Genomic DNA, 21,612 nt, shown 5'->3' on the forward strand with positions numbered 1-21,612 from the left:
AACTTCCTTCTGTTAAATGGTATTCATTCTGAATCTGGAGGTTTACCATGTATGTGCCTTCCCTATCCATTCCTGGCCACTGGGAGACCCAAAAACCAAAGAAAAACAGGACAGTTTGCCTTTGGATCAGGTTATTTATTATAAAATAAAAGGAAAAACTGGGAAAGCTAACAAAGAACTAGATTTGCCAAGAGGGCACAAGGGCATCCTCATGCTTGCATATCTAAACCACCTCACTCCTGGTAAAGAATATCATTCAGTCTCTTAGAGCTTTGCTATTTACTGCACAGTGGTCAGGAGCAGAACCTTTAGAATCACGTAGAGCTTAGTAAAAATCTAACTATAGCCCCATACTTACTAGGTATATGATAAACTACCCCAGCTACTTTTCATAAGCTTCTTCTTCTATAAAATGGAGCTAATGCAATATGCCTAAAGGAGGCTGTCACGATGACTGAATAAGATATGGAAACTACTTATCACAGCAAACAGAGTAAGCACTCAATATATAACAGAAAAAAATGACGCTAAAAATCATGCATTTATAGTCTCCTCCTCCCAGCTGAGGATTTATAAACATCATCAAATACAACTCAACTTGGAGAATACATTATATGATTATTTTGGTAGCAGAATTTTATCTTCCTAATTATGTTTTGCTTAGGCAAATGTCAAAAATGAGTTTCCACTTCCAGATCAGACACTGATGGGATAGTAGGGATGGGGGTGGTGGGGCTGATCTCAGAAACACATTCACACAGGCGGGATAGAATATATGTGATTCGATAATGAGCTCTGGAAAATCCAATGACATTCCAAAGACATACTGAATACTACCTATTCATAAATCCTGTGGACTGAAAGAAGATGGACATATTTACCCTAGGTCCTGAAAGTAGCAGGGCAGGTGGGTTTACCACCGTGTGCCTAGCATCACACGTATATCTTATCTCTGTCAGAGCAATTATATTCTATCACCGCCCCCCCAAAAAAAATAAGTCAATGTACAACCAAGTTTTAGAGGCTTGTTAATATCTAAACCAGCTCCTAGAGATGCCAATGTCCTGTGACAATTCAGCTTAACATTTTGGTTAAAATGAGAAAAGATTTTTCCAACAAATAGAAAATGGGCAACACATTATTTAGCGAACATGGAATGCACAAAGTAAGAACAAGGTTAATATAGGTTGGAGTTAAAAACTAGTCTGAAATTGTCAGAGCTAAAGACTTTAAAGATGTCAGTAGCATTACTGTACTTGATTTATGGAGAATGAGGTACCATCTAAGGACTTTATTAAGCAGTACACTTTAAAAACATTCAGCTTTGCTTACAATAGACTAGAGTAGGAACCTTAAAAGCAACATAACGATGCTCTGGTCACTTAGAATCAAAATGAGGGACGTTTAGGAAACACATTTTAAAGCAAAGATGGCAATAATGACATAGCATAGGGGTAAAACTGTAAAAAAAAAAAAATCAGAGACATTGGTGCCTCAAGGTTAGTGGCCACCTCCAGAGATGATGATAAATTAGGAACCAGACAATTTCTAGATAATAACAGTGAGTCAAAGTTTTAGAAAATTTAAAGCAAAAACTAAAAGTTAAAGTTGCCTTTTCTCATTTTATAACAAAATACCCTTAGACAAGACGAATAAAAAAGGCATAAAATCATTAACCTCCTTATTAATGGGAGGTCTTATTAATTAGACCTTTAAAAATGGAAGCCCTGTGACCAAATTAGTACATAAAACTTTTTCTTCCCTCAGCACTCACTGAGTATCACCTGTAGGCCCAGACTTACAAAGATAGCAAGTACATGGAGCTCACATTCTAGTGGGATAGATGAGCCAAGCAACTACAAAGAGCAATAAACAAAAAAGTAACAGACATAATCTTGCTTCTACAAGCCGAGACCCTAACAGACACAAGAGGAATATGCATATCACTAGTACTTTATGAGGCTTTTTCATGAGTTTGGGACACTTACCTAGCCATAATGCAATGAGTACAGCATCAATTCCATCTATTGGCTCACAAATTCGAGCCACAACAGGGTGGATCTGCTGGGCCAAGTAGTATTGGGTGTCGATGGCTAAATTGTCAAGTTTCTGCAATTGCTCAGGTGCATAGGCCCTCTGAGTTGCAGTGAGGTTTGACCCATCCTAAAAGAAGACATGATACAGGTAAAGTTGTAAAGAACTCAATCACACATAGACTTGCTTAGATAAATAGATGGACAAAAGTTTAAATTTTATGTCCTTAGTTCCAAACACCAAGAAATCTTGCCCTGTTAAAAATCTCACATGTATCTTAGACTAGGAAGACCAAGAACTTCTTAGTGTCAATCTTATCTATTGCTTGAGAATGTAAATCAGGTGTGTTGTGCTCTTTTCTGTCAAGAAAGGAAACCAGTAAGATGACACTAGCTAGATTATAATTCTGCCTGCCATACTATAAAAAAAATAATGAAAAAAAAAAAAAAAAAAAAAAGACCGGTGACAATTAGTCTACTAAGAAAGCCTTTTAAAGACATGGCAATAAAAGAAAAAATAACACTCCTTTTATTCTGTTAATGCAATGACTTCCAGCTACAACTCCATCCATAGATGCACATATCCTTTCCAACTGTATGCCAAAATAAATCCTTTGTCCTTTGTTTCTTTCAGGTATTTTATCACAGTGACAAGAAAACTAATCCACCTACAAAGCAGCAGCACTCAAAAGTCAAATACCTGACCAGTGAAAGGAGTATTATTCAGCTGACCCCTCCTCAAGCAAATGAAGGTGGGATAGATAGTCTTTTCAGGGGTTATTTCTTTTATACTATAAAATTAAACTTGTGAGATTCTATGTAATTAGCTCACATACAGCTTTATAGTGATGTCGCTGTCATCTATGAATCAAAAAGTCACCATTCTACTGGACCAACATTCAATGATTCACTCTACTCTTCCTCTTAACTGAAACAACAGAATTTAATATTCAGACTAGTAAATTATAACCATTCACAGTGCTCAGCTGCTCTGCAGAAGTGATTATAATGTGAATCTTATTCTTTCACTCCTGCCACAATCAGTCTCTTCTCAGCTCAGCATTCAGCTCAAAACATAGGCAACCTTCCACATCATGGTCTTCACCAGAGACACAAGGCCTACTCTCTCAGCTTCTGTTCCCTATCAGCAAAATTTATCTGTTTTTCAATTAGGTGCTGCCTAGTCTAAAGTATAATGAATTTTCTGGAAAGAAAGTTACCCTTGGGTTAAAATTTGTTTGTCCAGATTTCACACCTCAATAAAAAAAATCAATGAGAATGAATGAGGTTTAATCACGTCCTTTAAGCAAAATGAATTGTAAGATGGAAATAAGGTAACAACTGCTACCTGGGAGTTTGAAGGCTAGGTCTTCAAATGTGCTTACTCAGACTGCCTTTTAGAACCAGAAATCTGCTCACCCAATAGAATTAGGCTTTTGTTGAATTTAATCTTTTCTTTCATGATTTATTGTTGCTGTTGAGACTGATCTTATACTGTCCTAGGCTGACTTCTAGCTCAATGCTGTATCAAAGGATGATCTTGTACTACTACTAACCTTCTTCTGTCTACCTTCCAAGAAGTGGGTTTACACCACCACACTGAGAAAACTCAATTACTTTTTAATGATGAATTAAAGTCAATTTTATGGAAGTAAAAAATATGTAAGGCACTGGTGAACTGGAAGAAAGGTAAAATACTTGTGTAGCATGCACATGGCCCTAAGTTCTATCCCAAGAACTGCAAAACAACCACCACCAAGTGCTTGAGCTACTTTCAATTATATCACTAAAAGAATTCATAAAGGAGTATTTGTATTTTTAAAGAGCAGATGCAAATTTCTGAGCATTCTTTCCACTTAAAGCATTCTACCTCTAAATAGCTTGTAGCTAAGAATGAACCCAACATATTTCCTACTATATTTTAAAATCTAAGCTCAATTATAGCAAATTTCACAACTGGTTAGCTAACAGGTTTTATAATGTGTTCTGGAAAACCATTTAGGCTCTCACCTAAAAGATCTAGTCCTTAAACCGAACAAGATGTCAGTAGCATGTGGCATACATGGACATGTGACATACACCTTTTAAGAACAGACATAGATGCAAAGTTGGTCTTTCTTGAGGATTCATGTATCAACTCATGAATTTTAGGGATAACTAGGTGCTCTACACTCATGAATTTTAGGGATAACTAGGTGCTCTACACAAGCCATTGTTAATGGGAAACTAATGGGAAAAAATCTAAGTGGTTGACAGGGGTCCTCTTAAAGTAATTATGTCAAAGGTATGCATTACAAAAATTATGACTTATGAAAACTAAGTAATTACAAGTTTAAAACTAGGAGACAAAGGATAAGATGGCTCAACAGTTAGGAGCACTTACAGCTCTTGCAGAGGACTGGGATTTACTTTTCAGCATCTACATGGCAGTTCACAACAGTCTGTAACTACAGTTCCAAGGGATCTGATGCTCTCTTTTGGGTCCACAAACATCAAGCACATATGTGTTGTACATACACACATGTGGGTAAAACACCACAATTTTAAAAGTAAATCTTTATCAGTAAGATACATTTAGTGTTCTATATGTAAAATATTTTTAAAAGCTGAACCTATTTGAAAAACAGGCTATTCTTAGAGGACACCCTGCCTGAAAGAAACACACAATCTTCTTAGAAATTTGTTGCCATACATTTTCACAAACTTCTTCTAAATATTATACTATGAAACTTAAAAGAAAAGGAGAAGGGAAGCTATGACTAGCAAACATGATGAAAGGGAGCTTGTCCCACTGAGGAGAACAATAGCAAATTAAAATCCTATGTCCCTTCTTAGATGTGCTAAGGAAAAAAATAAGTTAATGAAAACAAATATGAACTGTACTTTAAAAAGAAGGACCAGCATTAAGTGGGTGGGAAGATGCTAAAGTGACATCAACTAGAGTTTATCATACTGCATTAGCATCAGCATTTTAAAGACTTGGTTTTTTAATCAAAACAAGAATAAGAGCAAATATTTTGTCATTAATGAATACAAGTTTGACTTTTAAATATATCTACCATATTATTTTATACATTACCAAATACCTCCATTCCAGTTTTAAACAAAATATTTAACTGTCTTGATTTCATCATTAGATGCTATTTTACAGAGCCTGTATTATTTTTCAAAGTTATAAGCTACCATCTGTTCTTGTCATTAATAATCTAAGAGCTTTTCAATGTATGTGAAGACACAAGTGAAAAAAAAACTAGCCTATTTACCAAAATCTTTATTTGCATAATTTGAAAATTGTTTTTTTTGAGATGAGACTTGTCAGAAGCAATATGCAAAGCACATTAAGGATCTGAGCAAGCCAGACATTTATGGAAATATTTTCCTGCAGGAATTGGCTTTCTCTAACAGTTCTTAATCAAGGGTAACCCTAGGAGGGAGATAGAGTCAAGTGCTGATTCCTGTCCATGTACTTATCATTGTTATGTACATCGTCTACAGTATGTGGCGGATATTACATTAACAGACTAGCTTCTGATTTTCATGAAGCCTTGTGCTTTTAAAGCATACTGGTTGTGTTTTAGCAAAGGTCAATTGTATAGAAATGAATTTTAAGGTTTACCTAAAAATTTTACTGTAATAATGTAATATGACTCTTATTAATGTAAAAAAATCTTACTCTGATGAATTATGTCTTGGGGTGAATTAAACCATACATTAGTAATTTTAAAGAACTTGAGACAGGCTTATTACTGACTTCCTTTTGCATATGTGGAGAAAAAGATTAATGTTCTTTTCTTTCAACTAGAGTCAAGTGCTTCCAGAGGGGGAAAAACCTGATGTCCTATGCTGCCTTCCTTCCCTATGGACCCTGTTAGTGACATGCTGTCCTCAAACAAAACTAGTTTTCAGTTGTAAAGTATGTTGAGAAAGATTACAGTTTCCGTAGAGGTGTTTTACAGAATAGCAAGAAGGGAAGCATGAGAAGGAGAGAGCTTATAAAGAAGCGGGAGTGAGATGGGCAAGGAAAAAGGAAAAAAAACTAGTTGGATTATTTCTGCTTTCTTCCATGAAGTAATCTTCAGGCCTTGCAACTTTCTCCTTGTAGTCATACATTTTTTCAAGTAATTCGTTTGATAAGCTAGGAAGACAAACCATTTATTACTATTCCACTGACTCATCACAATGAAAACTGTCACAAAAGGGACAATTAATAACAATAAGCTACTACTGTTGCTGGACATATGAACATAAGTACATATACTTTCTTTTCTCTTTTTGTATTGCTGGGGATTAAACACAAGGCATAATACATACTAAGTAAGTATTCAACCACTAAGTTATATGACAGCCTATGACATTTACACCGAAATTATTTTAGCATTGAAACAGTTGTAACTGTTATAAAACTGTCTCATTAAAATCATTTCAAATGGCCTCCAAATGCTACTTTGAATTCTTTGTGAAACTTGTAATGAAACATTTAGAACTCTTTTTTTTTTTAAGTTGAAAGCTAACTAAACTAAACTAAACCATCTCTATATGGGACCAGTTAAGTAAGGTAATGCGGCAATCCAGATTTGACCCAAGATTCTTATACGTAGACCAGTGGTGTACTATGTATATACATTCATGTGTGCACATGTGTATGGAGGACAGGTAGGTATCAGGTGACTTGTTTAATCACTCTGTCTTATGTTTTCCTCGTATTTTATGTGTACAAGTGTCTTACCTGTATGTTTCTCTGTGCAACACAAATGTATATGGTGCCTGAGGAGGCCAGAATAGTGTCAGATCTCCTGACATTAGAGTTACAAGCAGTTGTGAGCTACCATATAGGTACTAGAATTAAATCCAGATCCTCTGGAGCACCAGCCAATGCTCTTGACTTCTGAGCCACTTCTTCCAGTACTCTTCTTTATATTTTTAAAAGAGTCATTCAATGAATGGCATCAAGATCTGAGTATCTGCATGTCTCCAACTTCTAGTACTACAGTTAAAAATACAAGCTACTCTACCTGTCTTTTTTTTATGAGGGCTAGAGATCAGAACTCAGGTCTTCATATATGCAAACACTTCCCACTGAGCCACCTTCCCAGCCCAGGATTCTTAAGAAGCACAAGTCTTATGCAATAGAATAACTTTACCTGACAGATAATGTAGGACACCGTATCGCCAGCTTTCACTTTCCTGCCTCCTTGAGAATTTATCCACAGTGCAACATGTACATGAGGGAGGCTTTTTTTATCAGGGTAATCCTGGGGATCTTTTGTCAATGCCTAAAAACCAAAAAAGGGGTAAAACACCCCACCAAAATTTAGAATGAAATTTTCTGTGCATAAATTGATCAACCATTTTTGCCAGAATCATATATGTATGACATAACAGTGACAATATATGTAGACAACATGGCTACAGAATCTTCCCCCAGTCCACTCTCAAGGTTTCTCTCTCCATCAATTAGTAACTGGCATAACCACATACAAGCCTAATAAATTGATTTTTACCTGAAAGAATGAAGAAAACTAGTTATTTTGACATGTAGACCAGCAGTTTCTCAAAAACAAAAAGCCTAAAATAAATAAAGCCTCCTACTTCAAGAAGAAAACAAATCAATCTGACAATAAGTATCATGAAATACAACCTTTCAAGCCCAATACAAAATTTAGAAAACATGTTTCCACTTCTGAGAACTTGACAGCTTCACATCACTGTATATGGCTTTTAGACAGTGGACTTGAAATATACTCATTTTAATTTCTGCATAATTCAGGGAATCAAGCAACAAATAATCATTCCACAATGTCATACATGGATAAAAAAAATACCCACAGAAAGTTCATTACAGGAGTAAATAAGATAAAACTACATGGTAAACATGAACAAAGATGACACATAACATATTATTTTATACAATGAATATATACTAACAAAAATAAGAAAAATCCAAACTAAACAAACAGTTTACTGACATGGTTTTGGACTTCAAATCACAAATAACCTTTAAAAATATACAACCTCTAGAATTCTGAGGCACAATCAAAGAAGAGTCTTTAAGCTATCAGGAAAAATAAATACTTTTGCCTTTTTCTAATTATCTCTATACAACTGAAATTTATTTTTATATATCTGTAAAACTATATACATCACAACAAAATAGACATAGAAAGTAGGTAGGAAAGTTCAGATAGTGTCTACCAAGATAGATAGTAAAGAGATTTGCAAAATGGAAAATGGGGGGGGGGGGGCTACTGAGACTGTTCAGTGGTTAAGAACACTTCCTGCTCTTGACAAGCACCAGGGTTCATTTGCCAGCAATGGCTTACAACCATCTGTAACTCCAGTTCCAAGAAATTGGATGCCTTGTCTGGCCTATATGGACAAGGATGCAACACACTTACATACATGAAGGCCAAACACACAGACTCAAGAAATATTTTTTAAGTGAAGAAACTATGCCATTCCACTAGGTAACTTTCCCTTTTAAAAATAGTGTATATGTATGATCAAATAAAGCCATTTTAGCAATGAATCTATTAATTTTTAGCAAATCAATACCAGCACATTCCAAATGAACAAATGCTCTTAAATAACTAAACTAACTTTTAAGAGTACAAAAATCTTGAGAACAAAGAATTTGAGAACTGACATGGTGGAATAAAGTAGGTATGAAATATGACTGCACATGCTCAGGTCATGTGCACCTTCCAAGTAGTATACTTAATATAGCAGAGTGCCTAGGAAGCTATCCTAATACATTTCATTATTTTTAACCTGAACTATGACTTGGATGAGCAATAATGGATGGATATCTTTTAAAAACAGCTTTATTTAAGAAAACAATTACCTTCAACAAATGACTACTCTTGAGTACAATATTAAGAAATTCTGGCCATTGTGGAACAGCATTTCTAACTATGAAATAGAGATTAGCCAAAGATTTTACAAGCTGGATTTAGAAACCTTCATAAAATTTAAAGATATATAGATATAGATATAGATATAGATATAGATATAGATATAGATATAGATATAGATATAGATATGGGATGAGCTGGTAAGACAGCTGATGGGTGACCTCAGTCTGATCTCTAGGATCCACAGGATGGACTGAGAGATCTAACTCCTTCAAGTTGTCCTCTGGCTTTGCCATGTATGCCATGTCATGCCCACACTTACACATGCACAATTCTGTGTCACCCCAGCTTCAAGCACACAGGCATGCAATTTAAAAATATTTTAAATGCACTCTAGTAGTATAAGGTCAAGGTATCCATGACTACTAAAAAATGAGATTCAAAGTTTGTTATCTTACAAATACTTAAGATTACAATTCTCCAGAAAAAAAAATCACAGATGTTATTGTTTACTTTTTTACCAAGGCCTAGAATCTCCACAAAGGTAAATCTCACCACTTTATATAGGCCTCTATCCTAATCTAACCTGCCATTTTCAAGCTCTACCAACATTATCTACAAAGATAATAAAAAACAAACAAAAAAACCCACCATGCTTTCCTAATATCATCCACAAGTCACTCTTTTTCTATTCCACTCTCCTTTGAAAACATTAAAATCCATACTCGAAATTTCCCAAATTTTAAATGATACAAGTATTCAGGTAAATGTTAAAGATTAAGAGAAAGACACCTCACCTTTGCCATGTGAATACCTTACTCTAAACTGAAACAGTCCTCTCTAACCATGATAAAATTCATCAGAATTTATTATACTTGCAACAACACTACAGAAAGTTAAAAAACAAAAACACTGTCACACTATGTGGCCCCTGGCCTCAAACACAATAAACAGACAAAGTGGGCCGTAAACTGCCTTTGCCTCCCAAGTGCTGGGAATGCACTACTATCCCCCCAAAACCTCTTACTTAGAAATTTTAAAAGGGCTAGAAAGATGGCTTTGTCATTAAATTGTTTAAACCATGATAAGAAAATCAAACAACAAAGCAGCCCCATCAGTTGCTAGTACTTATCATTCTAACACTGGAAAGGCAGAGACTGGCAACTCCCTGCGTCTCCTCCAACATCTGCAACTGGCCAGCCAGTCAGCAATCCATTAAATAAGTTCTAAATCAGTGAGAGACAAACTTGCCTCGAAAAACAAAAAAGGAGCTAAGAAGATATAGTTGGCATAGCACTTGTACAAGCAGAATTAACTGAGTTTGACCTCACCCCCCCCCAAAAACCCATAAAAAAGCTGAGTATATACTTCCCCTTGTAATCTTAGCACTGGGGAGATCTAAGACAGGTAGATCCCTGGGGTTTCCCATCCAGCTATCTGGGCCTACCTAGCAAGTTCCAGGTTAGTGACAGACTATCTCAGAAAAAGTTACAGAAAGCCTGCTGCAGTTATCCTGGTGTATAAACACACACACACACACACACACACACACACACACACACACACACACACCCAGGATGCGTTGGGAATCAGGAGAGAGGGAGAAAGAAAGACAGGGAAAGAATATGTAAGAGAGCAGGCCAGAAAATACTCTTCAAATAATCAAGAGTCTAGTATGACTTTCCTCTGAGAGGCTCCACCCAGCAGATGACTGAGATGGATACAGACACCCACAGCCAAACAGTAGATAGAGCTTGGGGACTCATATAGAAGAACAGGAGGAAGTATTGCAGGCCCCTACAGGGATAAGAACTCCATAGGAGGGCCAACAAAGCCAACTAACATGAACACTTGGGGCTCTCAGAGACTGAACCACCATTCAAAGAACATACACAGTTTGAACCTAGGCCTCGCCACACATATGTAGCAGATGTGCAACTTGGTCTTCATGTGGGTCGTGACCAACAGAAGTGGAGGCTATCCCCAAAAGCTGTTGCCTGTACACGGGATATGTTCTTCTAGCTGGCCTGCCTTGTCTGGCCTCAGTGGGAGAATCACAGGGTCTCAATGTGCCAGGGTAGGGAAATACACTGGGGGGGGGGGGGGGGGCAGTAGAGAAGGGGATGGGGGAAAGAACTGGGTGAGGGCATAACCAGGAAGGATACACACACACACACACACACACATACACACGCACGCGCGCACATGTGTGTTTATGTGTATATATGCATATATATAGATAGATAGAATTTGAAATATGAATTAGGTTTTCCTTATTTGACTTACCTTAGAATCTACTACTGCACATGTAAGAGGAATTCCCTATTTACTAAGTGGATGATAAAATAAGCAAATTCTTTTAGAGCTCATCAAATTACTATTAATTATCAGCAACTATGCTAAATAAGATGGAGAATGTAAAGCCAGTAAGTCAGTTTCTGTTCTGCTCAAACAAAAGAGCACAGCTCAGTCTAAAGAGATGGCTTAGTGATTAAAAAGTGCCCATTGTTCTTGCAAAAGACCCAACTTCAGTTCCCGGCACTCACATGAGAGCTCACAACTGCCAGGAATTCCAGTTATGTGATCTGACAACCTCCTTGGAACTCCTAGAGCTCCTTCATGCATGTGATACATATGTATACACTGAGACACAGACATTTAATAAGTAAACTGTAAGATTTACTACCCTCATTAACATACTATACATGAAGTATTAACTTTTACTGCTAATAGTAATCTCACCATAAGATGATAATTACTGAACTCCAGCAACTGATACTAGAGATGTGATACTATCCTTATACTTCTGTCTGTTTAGAAATTTAAATAATACAAACAAGTAAACTAATGAACTTGATTCCTGGTCTGTGCAGAGTTCAGTCCCCTTTGCTATGCTTGGTGGTATACTTTTCATCTCAGCACTGAGAGGTAGAGGCAATTCAATCTGATTTACACAGAAAGTTCCAGACAACCGAGAACTACATAGTGAGATCCCATCTTGACACCAAATAAAAAATTATTAATGTAGACACAGAGATACCACTATATTCTTGACTAAAGTTCTTTTTACATACTGCAATATGAGCCAGCAAGAGTGTGAGAACACGATCCTCTTGGATGCATTTGTGCTGTTGTGAATGACATAGTCAAGCTAAGTTTGATTCTTTTAAATTTGTCTGTCCCTGGACCTTCCTGTCCTGGACAGCCATGTTTGGAGGAAGGTAGACAAAAAAACAGCCATAGATACTGTATTTAAAGTACTATATTTTAAAAAAAAGAATAATGATTTAACTCATTCATGCAAAATTTTAGAAACTAAAAATACTTATTAGCAAAACACTCTATAGATGCCAACATGTGCAAGCATGGCATTGTTTACAGTGAAGAGCTAGTGTTAAGGCACATACGGCTCCAGGTATAAATGTCTTCGTTAACTTTTTTTAATTAAACACAGGATGGTCAAGGTATAGAAAGAGAACATTGATCTAAGAATGATATAAGTCTTAAAGATATGCTTAGACTTTTCTACTCTCCAAAATTCAAATAAAAACAAATTAAACTCACTGTGACAGTTTCATATCCACTATGGTGGTAATGTTTTATTTTTTAAAAATCTTCACCATGACAAAGAAACTATGATGGAAATAGGATGCATATTTTGTTATTATTAACTGATACCACCTTTTCACAAAACAATTTTCCTACATCCAGATAGGTAGTTGTATCTTTTGATACAAATGTTTTTTAATTTCATGGATTGTACAAGAAAGTAATTCATCTGAATGCAAAATAACAAGTAAAGGAAGATGTTCAATGAAGTTATTTACGATAAAATTCAATGAAGAAAAAATTGAATAAAAATATCAGCAAAACAGATGATTAATGTATTGATTAACTTTGATTATAGGAATCAAACCTAGAGACTTGCATATATGATTTTAAGCTAATACAGATATAGGTTGGAAAAGATATCTATACCTATAATGTGCTATTATTTTAAGATGTACAAGTGCTTTAGATATAGAGTGGTTACCACTATCTTAATTCTAACTGAATCTGTACCCAAAGCACTTTTAACTACAGATACTCAAGGAATCACTATCTGTGAAGTAACATATACATACACACTTGGAGGCAGGAGCAGAAGAAAAAAAGACAAGGAGACAGGGGAGATGGAATAAGAGGGAAGATGGATGTGGGGGAAGGGGATAGAGAGAATGAATGAAACTATAAGAATGAATATGAATGAGCACATCTATGCATCAAACAACTATTACTTTAGAGGACTATGAAAAGGGGAACATTCTTAGGCCCTGAGACATAAGCTAATTCACTCCATATGCTATCTGGAAGTAAAAAAACGGTCATCTGTGGCAGCCATGGCAGTACCTGTGGCTGAAAGAGCGATGCTAATGTTCAATCTGTGAGACAGTTGTTAAGCAGCTTTCACTATCAGCTAGAATTTATTTAAATTGCAAGGATGCGATGGTTCTTCAAGTATCTGAAGGAGGAGAAAAACACATGACAGCAGCTGGGCTCAGCAATAAATGCTACATTTACCTTGTTAATTTCAAACTGGCTCACTGGGACACTGCCATTTAGCACATTTTCTCCAATTTCTATTAACCTCTTCTGAATGTTTTCCACAATCGTGTCCCGGCTTTGATCAGAAAGAATCTGGCCAATGACAAAGCTGTTTAAAGAAAAAAATATGATTTTTTCATATCATATGTCATTAACAAAGAAAAGACAGACATCATGTCGCTAGATTGGCATGTGGACAAGAGCTTATGCTAAGAGCTAATATGAGGGTTGGTGTCTAAAGAGCAATTTACATTTTATTTTATGTTTATGAGCAAACGTTTTGCCTACATGTATATCGGCACATCAAATCTGTCTGACATAGGCAGAGGTCAGAAGAAACTATAGGGTTCCCTGACACTCTAGTTAAGGATGTGGTCCTGAAAGTCAAAACGCAGGTCCTCTGCAAGAGCAACAAGTGTTCCTAAGCATTAAGCCATCTCCCCAGTCCCCGCTGCTTTGTTTTTAAATGTTAACTCTTCTAAAACTTTACTAGCCTACCAATTACAGGTCTGCCCTTTGACATATAGACTACCCATTTATGTAGACGCTAATGCTTTTATATGCAATAGAGAAAAATGTTTGCCATCAGATTTTATGATTATAAAATACAGAAGCAATTATATTCTAACCATAAGTTAATATTTTAGAAGAAAAATTTTATCTTTATTCATAAAGCAACAAGATAGTATCTCTGGTATCAAGATAACATCGCCATCTAAGATGGCTATTTAACTAAGTAAGAAGAAATACAAAGCTTCATAAAGAAATTTTTAAAAAAATCTAAGAGGCTAGAGGATTGGCTCAAAGGCTGAGAGTATTTGTTCTTCCACAGGATCCAGGTTCAATTGTCAGCACCCACATGACAGCTCACAAGTCTAGTCCCTGGAGATCCAGTGCCCTCTTCTGACATCTATGGGCACCAGGCACTAACACAGTACATAGACATACATCTAGCAAAACAATCATACACATAAAATAATAAACCAAAAGGGAGTACAAATTCCAAAATATCAAACTCTTCTTTTTAAAGCATCATTAAAGAAATGTTCAATGTTCTAACTTTTAGGCTATCCCTCAAAACTTTCATATTATTCTACAAAGCCTCAAGAAAAATAAAGTAGCCAACATTTTATCCATGTCGGGGAAAATGCAGATCAAGAGTTTGATAGCTGCTTTATAATTTGGCAGGAAAAAGAACCCTGATAAAAAACATTTGTATAGTTTTAATTGCTAACAAATTTCTAACTCAGAAATGTACTTCTATTATTATGCATCTTTTCTTAGAAAACAGAAAGCTGAGGAGAACACTCTAACTGACAGCCTACACGAAGTAGTTACGTCTTTGAGTATATTTGGAGCAATGAAGTATTTCAAAGCATATTTCCTAAGATGCAAAGCATGGCCTATACTCAGATAAGCACCTTTGCCTAATCAAGGAGTTTGGGGGAAGCAACACTCATACTATCTCTCAACTTGATGATTGGAAAGTAAGTTTAAAATGCTGATATTTACCAAAAAAAATTAAAAGTAATTTTAAACCTAGCCATCAAGGAAAATTTCTGTTTTCATAGCTGATCTAGATCACAATATAGGAATATGGAAAAGATGGCATATAACATGTCTAAACATTAATTTTTCAAATGAGTACTTCATATACTAATATGTGCACAAATTATTTATCATAATCTTTAAGTTGCAAGGCTAGTAGGCCATGTTACTTCAGAGGCACACACAGTATTTTAGAACTTGCTCTCAAATTAATCTGAGACTAGTAAGAATCATTTATATACAAATGATATAGGGGAAAAGTCTCACTACATTGCCCACTGTGAATCACACATTTCAAACTACATAACAGGGCAATCATTAAAATTATGATTATAATTAGGATCTAGAGATTCAGGATACAACACTTTCAAAAAGAGGAATTTAAAAAGAAAACAATACCAACAAACATCAACTCTCTAAGGATCCAGATGTAAAGATTTTTTTCTCACCATGAGATGCTATCTTCCAGCTACTGTTTCTTACTATGAAATTTTAGCTTTATCTAACTTTTAATCTAACTGTAAAACTTTATTTGTAATATGTAATAACAACAAAGAAGAAAATTGTATCCTTATGTTTGGCAGACTCACAGGCATTTTCCATAGCACTTAGGTTTTTTTTTTTTCTAAAAAATTATTTTTATTTTATGTCCATTGGTGTTTTGCTACATGAATGTCTGTGTGAGGGAGTCAGATCTTGGAGTTATAGACAGTTATGAGCTGCCATTTGGTTGGTGGGAATTGAACCCAGTTCTTCTGGAAGCACAGTAAGTGCTCGTAACTGCTGTGCCACACATCTCTAGCCCCCACACTTGGATTTTTTAAACAAAAATTTGAAGGACAAACAACAAAAATAAATAAAAGTTAAACTCACTTTCCAGTGTCCTTGGCAAGATCACACCAGTCTCTTCTAACTATATCTAATCCTTTCAGCTCCTGCTTGGTAATGTAATTCCCATCTGACGTTGGTTCAACAACTAGAGCAGCATATTTCTTTTTCTTCAGCAGCAGCAGAGACTTGAAAACACCATCAATGTCTATTTCAAGCAGTTTGTACAATTTATTCACTTCACTTTTTACCTGTGAATATTTCAAATATTATTGCCACATTCTCAAATGCCTAACAGGAAAAGATGAACATGCTATGAATTTGCAAGAGTTATCTTCAACAAAACTTGAAAGCACATATAATTCAATTTATTATTCAACTTCTATAACATGGAATTATTCAGTGCACAATTTAAAGACATTAAGAAACATAACAAAATCAGATCTTAAACTTTCCAGTATTTACTGGGAAGACTCTTAAGTCAGAATATCACAGAGCTATTTGTTCATAAATGTTTACTGTAGCACTATTAATAATAACTTAGTTACAAAATCAGCCTAGGTGTCCATCAACAGAGAGACAGATAAAAAAACATTCATTACACCTATGCATAATAGAATTTTTTCTAAGCATAAAGAATGAAATTATAATGTATGTATAAAAATAGATACAACAATAAATTATCATATTCATCTAGTTAGTTCAGATGCAGAAAAAACAGGGGTAGGAAGGAGGCTATGAGAACCATGCCCAAAGTACATTATAAACACATATGACAATGTATGTATAAAACTGAGATATATGTACACTGAATATATACCAATTAAAAATAGAATAAAGATCTGAACAACTTGGGAGGCTGAGGCAGGATGAATTCAATATTGAAGTCAATTTGGGGTGCTTACAAAGTTCAAGAACAGCTAGAACCATATAGCAAGATTATCTTTAAAATAAAATAAGTATACTTTTAAAAATTAACAAAGAGACACAAATATTACATATAATTCTATCAAAATCAAGGCTAGGACTGGATCTTTTGACTCCAGGAAATAACTATGGGAAGTTCTTTTTTGAGTCTAAAGGCAATACATATATATTTGCCTTGGAACTACTAAATTGATTATCAACTAGACAATCCAACTAGTATGTGAACAAAGACATTACATAGAACTTTTTAAAATAATATCCAAAAAATGACACTGGCACCTTGAATAGCCATGTGCTAACTGAATAAACAAACACCTTCTTGCCCTTTGCTGACAAGGCCAAGACACAAATCATCACCTCTAGGGAAAACTGTAAAGCTTTGCAAGGCCAGTAAGAGTACAAAAGTTCAGTGTTCTATAGAAGTAGAGAGTACAGTTAAAATTCCACACTTTCCAGGAAGGAAAAATGGTAATTCCTAAGATATTTCCAGTTTTAGAATCTGGGACAAAAATCTTAACAAATCAAGTACTCGAGAAATATTTGCCAAGTGTGATTCAGTTACAAATGATTGCTTCTAAATGTTCCGTTTTATTTTCTAATACATTTTAAGTATTCCTATAAAATTAAATGAGTATTTGTGAGTACACATGTATGTGGAGATAAGTAAATATATTCTTTCAAATCTCTGTATGAAATATACCTGAATACTACTAAATGGACATTTTCTTCTGAATGACAATGTGAGAAATTCTAATGTCACTATATTTAAACTTTTTTTTTTAACAGGAAAAATGTTATCTATTTTTTAAGGAAACCAATTGCCTTTGAATTTTTGCCTCAAAACAAATCAGAGTGTAAGGAAAATTAAAGAAAATTAAAAATTTAATGACACCACACGTTCAAAAGTATACACATGCACCTAACATATGAACTTATTTTATTTACTGTGCTAAATTACTGAGTTCACAAACCCAGGTTAAAAAAAAAAGCAATCATTAAATTATCTCACCTTGTTTCCCAACTTAAATACTTCTTCCAGGTTGGTGCTATTGGTATTTATCATAATTGAATCTGTGTCTCCATAAATAACTTCAAGATTCATCTAATAAAAGCCAAAAGTATAAAATTAACAACAAAAACCCATAAATATACAATGAACATAAAGGTTTCTAGTACTAGCAACTATAGGTACCATTGATTTTTGACAGGTCATGTTACTTACATCAGAGTGCACAATTGAAGATTAATCTCTTCACCAACTAAAAATTCAAGCAGTGAAGGATTAAGAAAACCTTCCCAATTTTCTTCTAAAAATGCTGGGAGAATTAACTGTGTGTAGTTTCAATTCAAACAGAATATGGAATTTGATAAAAATAAGAATAAGCCTAGGAAACCAGGGTCTTTTATTTAACCATTGTGACATGTGCTTAGTGGTCATGGCAGTTTAAGAAGCAGAAAATATGGATGTAAAAATTATAGGGCAAAAATATTTATTAAATTCTCAAACAATATTTAGTAGACTATAAATAGTGCCCAAAAAAGTCAATAACAAACAACACTTGAGCACATAAGTATAAAGGAATGAAAATAAACTCTAGTTAGTGACATTACTATTTTGCCTGAAATACATGCAGGCCTCAAGCAGGAGTTAAAACATATCAATGCTGATACAAGAGAAGAGGCTGTAATCCATTAGGAGGGTTTATAAATGTAAATGAAGCATCCTAAAAAAACCAATTTTCAGTATGTTTGGGTTACACTTTTTCTTGGACATAAAAATGTCACCTGGCATATTTAAGAGTTATTTTAGAAAGAAAATGTTCAACATTACCTTCTGTACCATCTCTTTTGTATGCATCAAAATCTAAATAAAACAAAAGTCAACATTAATATATTATAAAATTACAAAGGCATAACTATAGCACAGGAGATTTCTAATTTCTAAGCATCTTTAAAACTCTTGAATATATCACACCAATAACATCAATATAATTTAAGTTTAATCTCTATGCTGATGCTTAATAGAGACATGGAAGTTAATAAATATCTGTATTTCTGTGCATATTTAATAAACATGTATAAGGTACCCCTTAATAACATAGTGAAGGCCACTTAGTCTCAGCACTAATATTTTAATAGAATTACATGATTTAAAAAGGCTTTATAGTACTTAAAAGCTAGCAATTCACACCCATATCCAGAATCTTAAAAGCATTCCATTTAACTTAAAATTATTTTGTAGACTAAGTTACTTAAGATAACTATATGGCCTGGAGCTAGCCCAGTGCCCAGCAAAATGGTGAATTTCAATATACAGTAAATGAAAACAAATGTGTAGATAATTATAAATGGGTCTGTCTCCAGGTCCACATGGATACAGGCTACAAAACATAAAATAACGTACACAGTGACAAAACAGATATAAGTTACCTTGAACCCTATCAGAAGCATCATATTTAGTAAGTGAAAAACTCTGAAGAAATAATATGATGTACTGAGAATGGAGGCAGATGCAGGAAATATTAAATCATGGGCAAGATACTATGCTGAGAGCACCTCCTGCATTCTATAATGTCTTTCCCCAAGATCTCCAAGAGGTAGCTACTATTAATATCCCCATTTGCTAGCTGCCAAATGACAAAGAAAGTAATTTCTTTTTCCTAGTCACAGCAAAACAAGGGTAGGATCCAGGACAAAAGCCTTAATCACTCCACTGTATTGCCACTCCGGTATCACTCATTGTTCATGCATCAATGTAAATTAGAAGTCTCTTTTCCAGTGAGCCAGACAGAAGGACGCCTTCATTCATTTTTTTCTACCTTGCCAGCTAACTGAAACCCCAAAGTTTTGTTTCAGTCTTTCTTGTCCTCCACAGTAAGAGACAGAGTACACCGACAAGAGTACTTGCCTGAGGAGATTATACATCTATCTATCTCCTTCTAATCTCCATTGTCCACTATCCTTTATTATTACTGCCCCACTTTGTTCAGATGTTCAAAAGTTCCTTGTGGATTCCATGCCTTGAAGGACCTGGTGAATTCTGATTAAGCTAAGCCAGTAGTTTTTATGTGGGCTATATAGTAGAATTATCTGAGAATTTTTAAATAACTAAAGCAGTGACATTGAAAACTGTCTCCAGGGCTTGTTCCTTGTTCTCCCTGACTCCAGTGTTGAGAACTACTATGCAAGAGTACTAGTTTTCAAAAATTTATTACATAGTGCTACTTTTTCTTTACTAAAGAAAACAAACATTCCCCTGTATTCAATATCTGGCCCAGAATATCTCTGACCAAAGTTTTTAAAAACACTTCCTAAGATGATTCTTAGGATTTGTCCAAGAAAACCATAATAATCCCATTTTGGAGGCATTACCAATTTAGATATGTTCATATGCCAGCTTTACCCTGGTCAATCAAAGGTAAGTAGAATTCCTCTAGGAAACTTATGTAAAAGGCATGAAAATTAGAATACTAGTATAGATTGACGGCGAGCAACAACAGACATCATGGTGATCGTGAAGGACCAGGCCAGAAGGTTCAAACCAACATGCTAAGAAAGCACCTGACTCCCAGGGTTATGTGGTTATTGCTGAATGACACCTGTAAACTAACTTTTTTTAGTGCTTACCAACTTGAATACATCAGGACTAATCTCCCAAAGTGTTTTCAAAGCCTCCAAGATCAAGCTGAAACTGTACAATGACATCTAAACCCCAGCTCTACCTATACAACTATTATTTCCTTCACAAAACCTTAGCTGGCCAAGGGAAATTGGCCAGAGTCTGTGAATAGTTACCATACTACAGGTTCATCTTTTCTTGCCTTCACTCATACAGAGATTTCTTGCCCAGTCCTCTAACCATGATTACAATTTATAAAGTTCACTTTAAACCAAATTTTATTGCATAAAGCCTGAGCTAACTGTCCCAGAGTAGAATCCCATTGATTTGATCTTGCTCTGTTTCTCTAGTAACCAAATGACACTTTGTATTAGCAATGATTGTTACCCTGTCAATTATACTACATGCTTCTGGAGGCCCAAAAGCATGTTGTTCACACCTGTAGACCTTAGTTACATATGACAAGCAATCAAACTGTATGCCTCTTGACTGACAGGTCCCACAATAATCTCAATTAGTTTTTCTAATAAAACACTAAAATTAAATTATGGGACAATGCAATGCAGAAAATACCCAAAAATTTTACGGGGTGGGAGGGAAAAATGAGATTAGCCTAAGCTAAGCTAATCATAGAGGATAAACTGCTTATCAAAAGCTCACCTCCACCTCCTTACAAGACTTAGCTACTTTCATCACATGATGAACTCCGTAAGTTCCCTAGGGAACTGAAGTAGCTGTTCAAATGAAGTGACCCAGGATCAATTTGTCACTTTTCACTACATACTCAGTATCCAATTTTTGTTCTTCTCTATAATGTGCAACAAATCTATTCTGTCATCCCTGTACATGACCTAGCAACTTTCACCACTCACCTCTATTCTAATCTTCCATGGACTCAATTATTTCCAAGCCTGATCTTAAGGTTGCTACCAAAACTATCCTTCCTCTCTGGTGGCATAAACCTTTGAGTGGTTTGGGTTTTGTTGTTGTTGCTGGTGCTACCGTCAAGACAGTGCTACAAACTGCTTTTGTCAACTAATGTACGTTCATTTTAACAACCCACTTATTCTAACAACTCACTATAGAACCTATAATAATTTTGTATGTAGTTTCTTTCATCATGTTCTCCAGTGATTTCTACCAAGAGCTGGTGACAAAACCCTCAAGTCAAAGTCCTCATGATAGTCTGCAACTCTTTGGCTTATCTGATATTGTAGGAGGC

The 21,612-nt window shown here is 35.2% G+C and overlaps 1 protein-coding gene across 2 annotated transcripts in view; it reads right to left on the reverse strand.

Annotated features, from left to right (window-relative positions):
- Pola1 (DNA polymerase alpha 1, catalytic subunit) overlaps positions 1-21,612 on the reverse strand; it is a 299,315-nt gene that overhangs the window by 160,264 nt on the left and 117,439 nt on the right. For both annotated transcript variants that reach the window (XM_076918524.1, XM_034486071.2), the window contains 6 exons: positions 18,603-18,635; positions 17,781-17,873; positions 15,890-16,095; positions 13,445-13,577; positions 7,175-7,306; positions 1,989-2,163 (listed from right to left, as the gene is read on the reverse strand). In XM_076918524.1, coding sequence (XP_076774639.1) covers positions 1,989-2,163; positions 7,175-7,306; positions 13,445-13,577; positions 15,890-16,095; positions 17,781-17,873; positions 18,603-18,635 — 772 coding nt within the window. The remainder of the gene's footprint in view (positions 1-1,988; positions 2,164-7,174; positions 7,307-13,444; positions 13,578-15,889; positions 16,096-17,780; positions 17,874-18,602; positions 18,636-21,612) is intronic.

This window comes from Arvicanthis niloticus, chromosome X, assembly GCF_011762505.2.
Source record: "Arvicanthis niloticus isolate mArvNil1 chromosome X, mArvNil1.pat.X, whole genome shotgun sequence".
NCBI classification, from domain to species: domain Eukaryota; kingdom Metazoa; phylum Chordata; class Mammalia; order Rodentia; family Muridae; genus Arvicanthis; species Arvicanthis niloticus.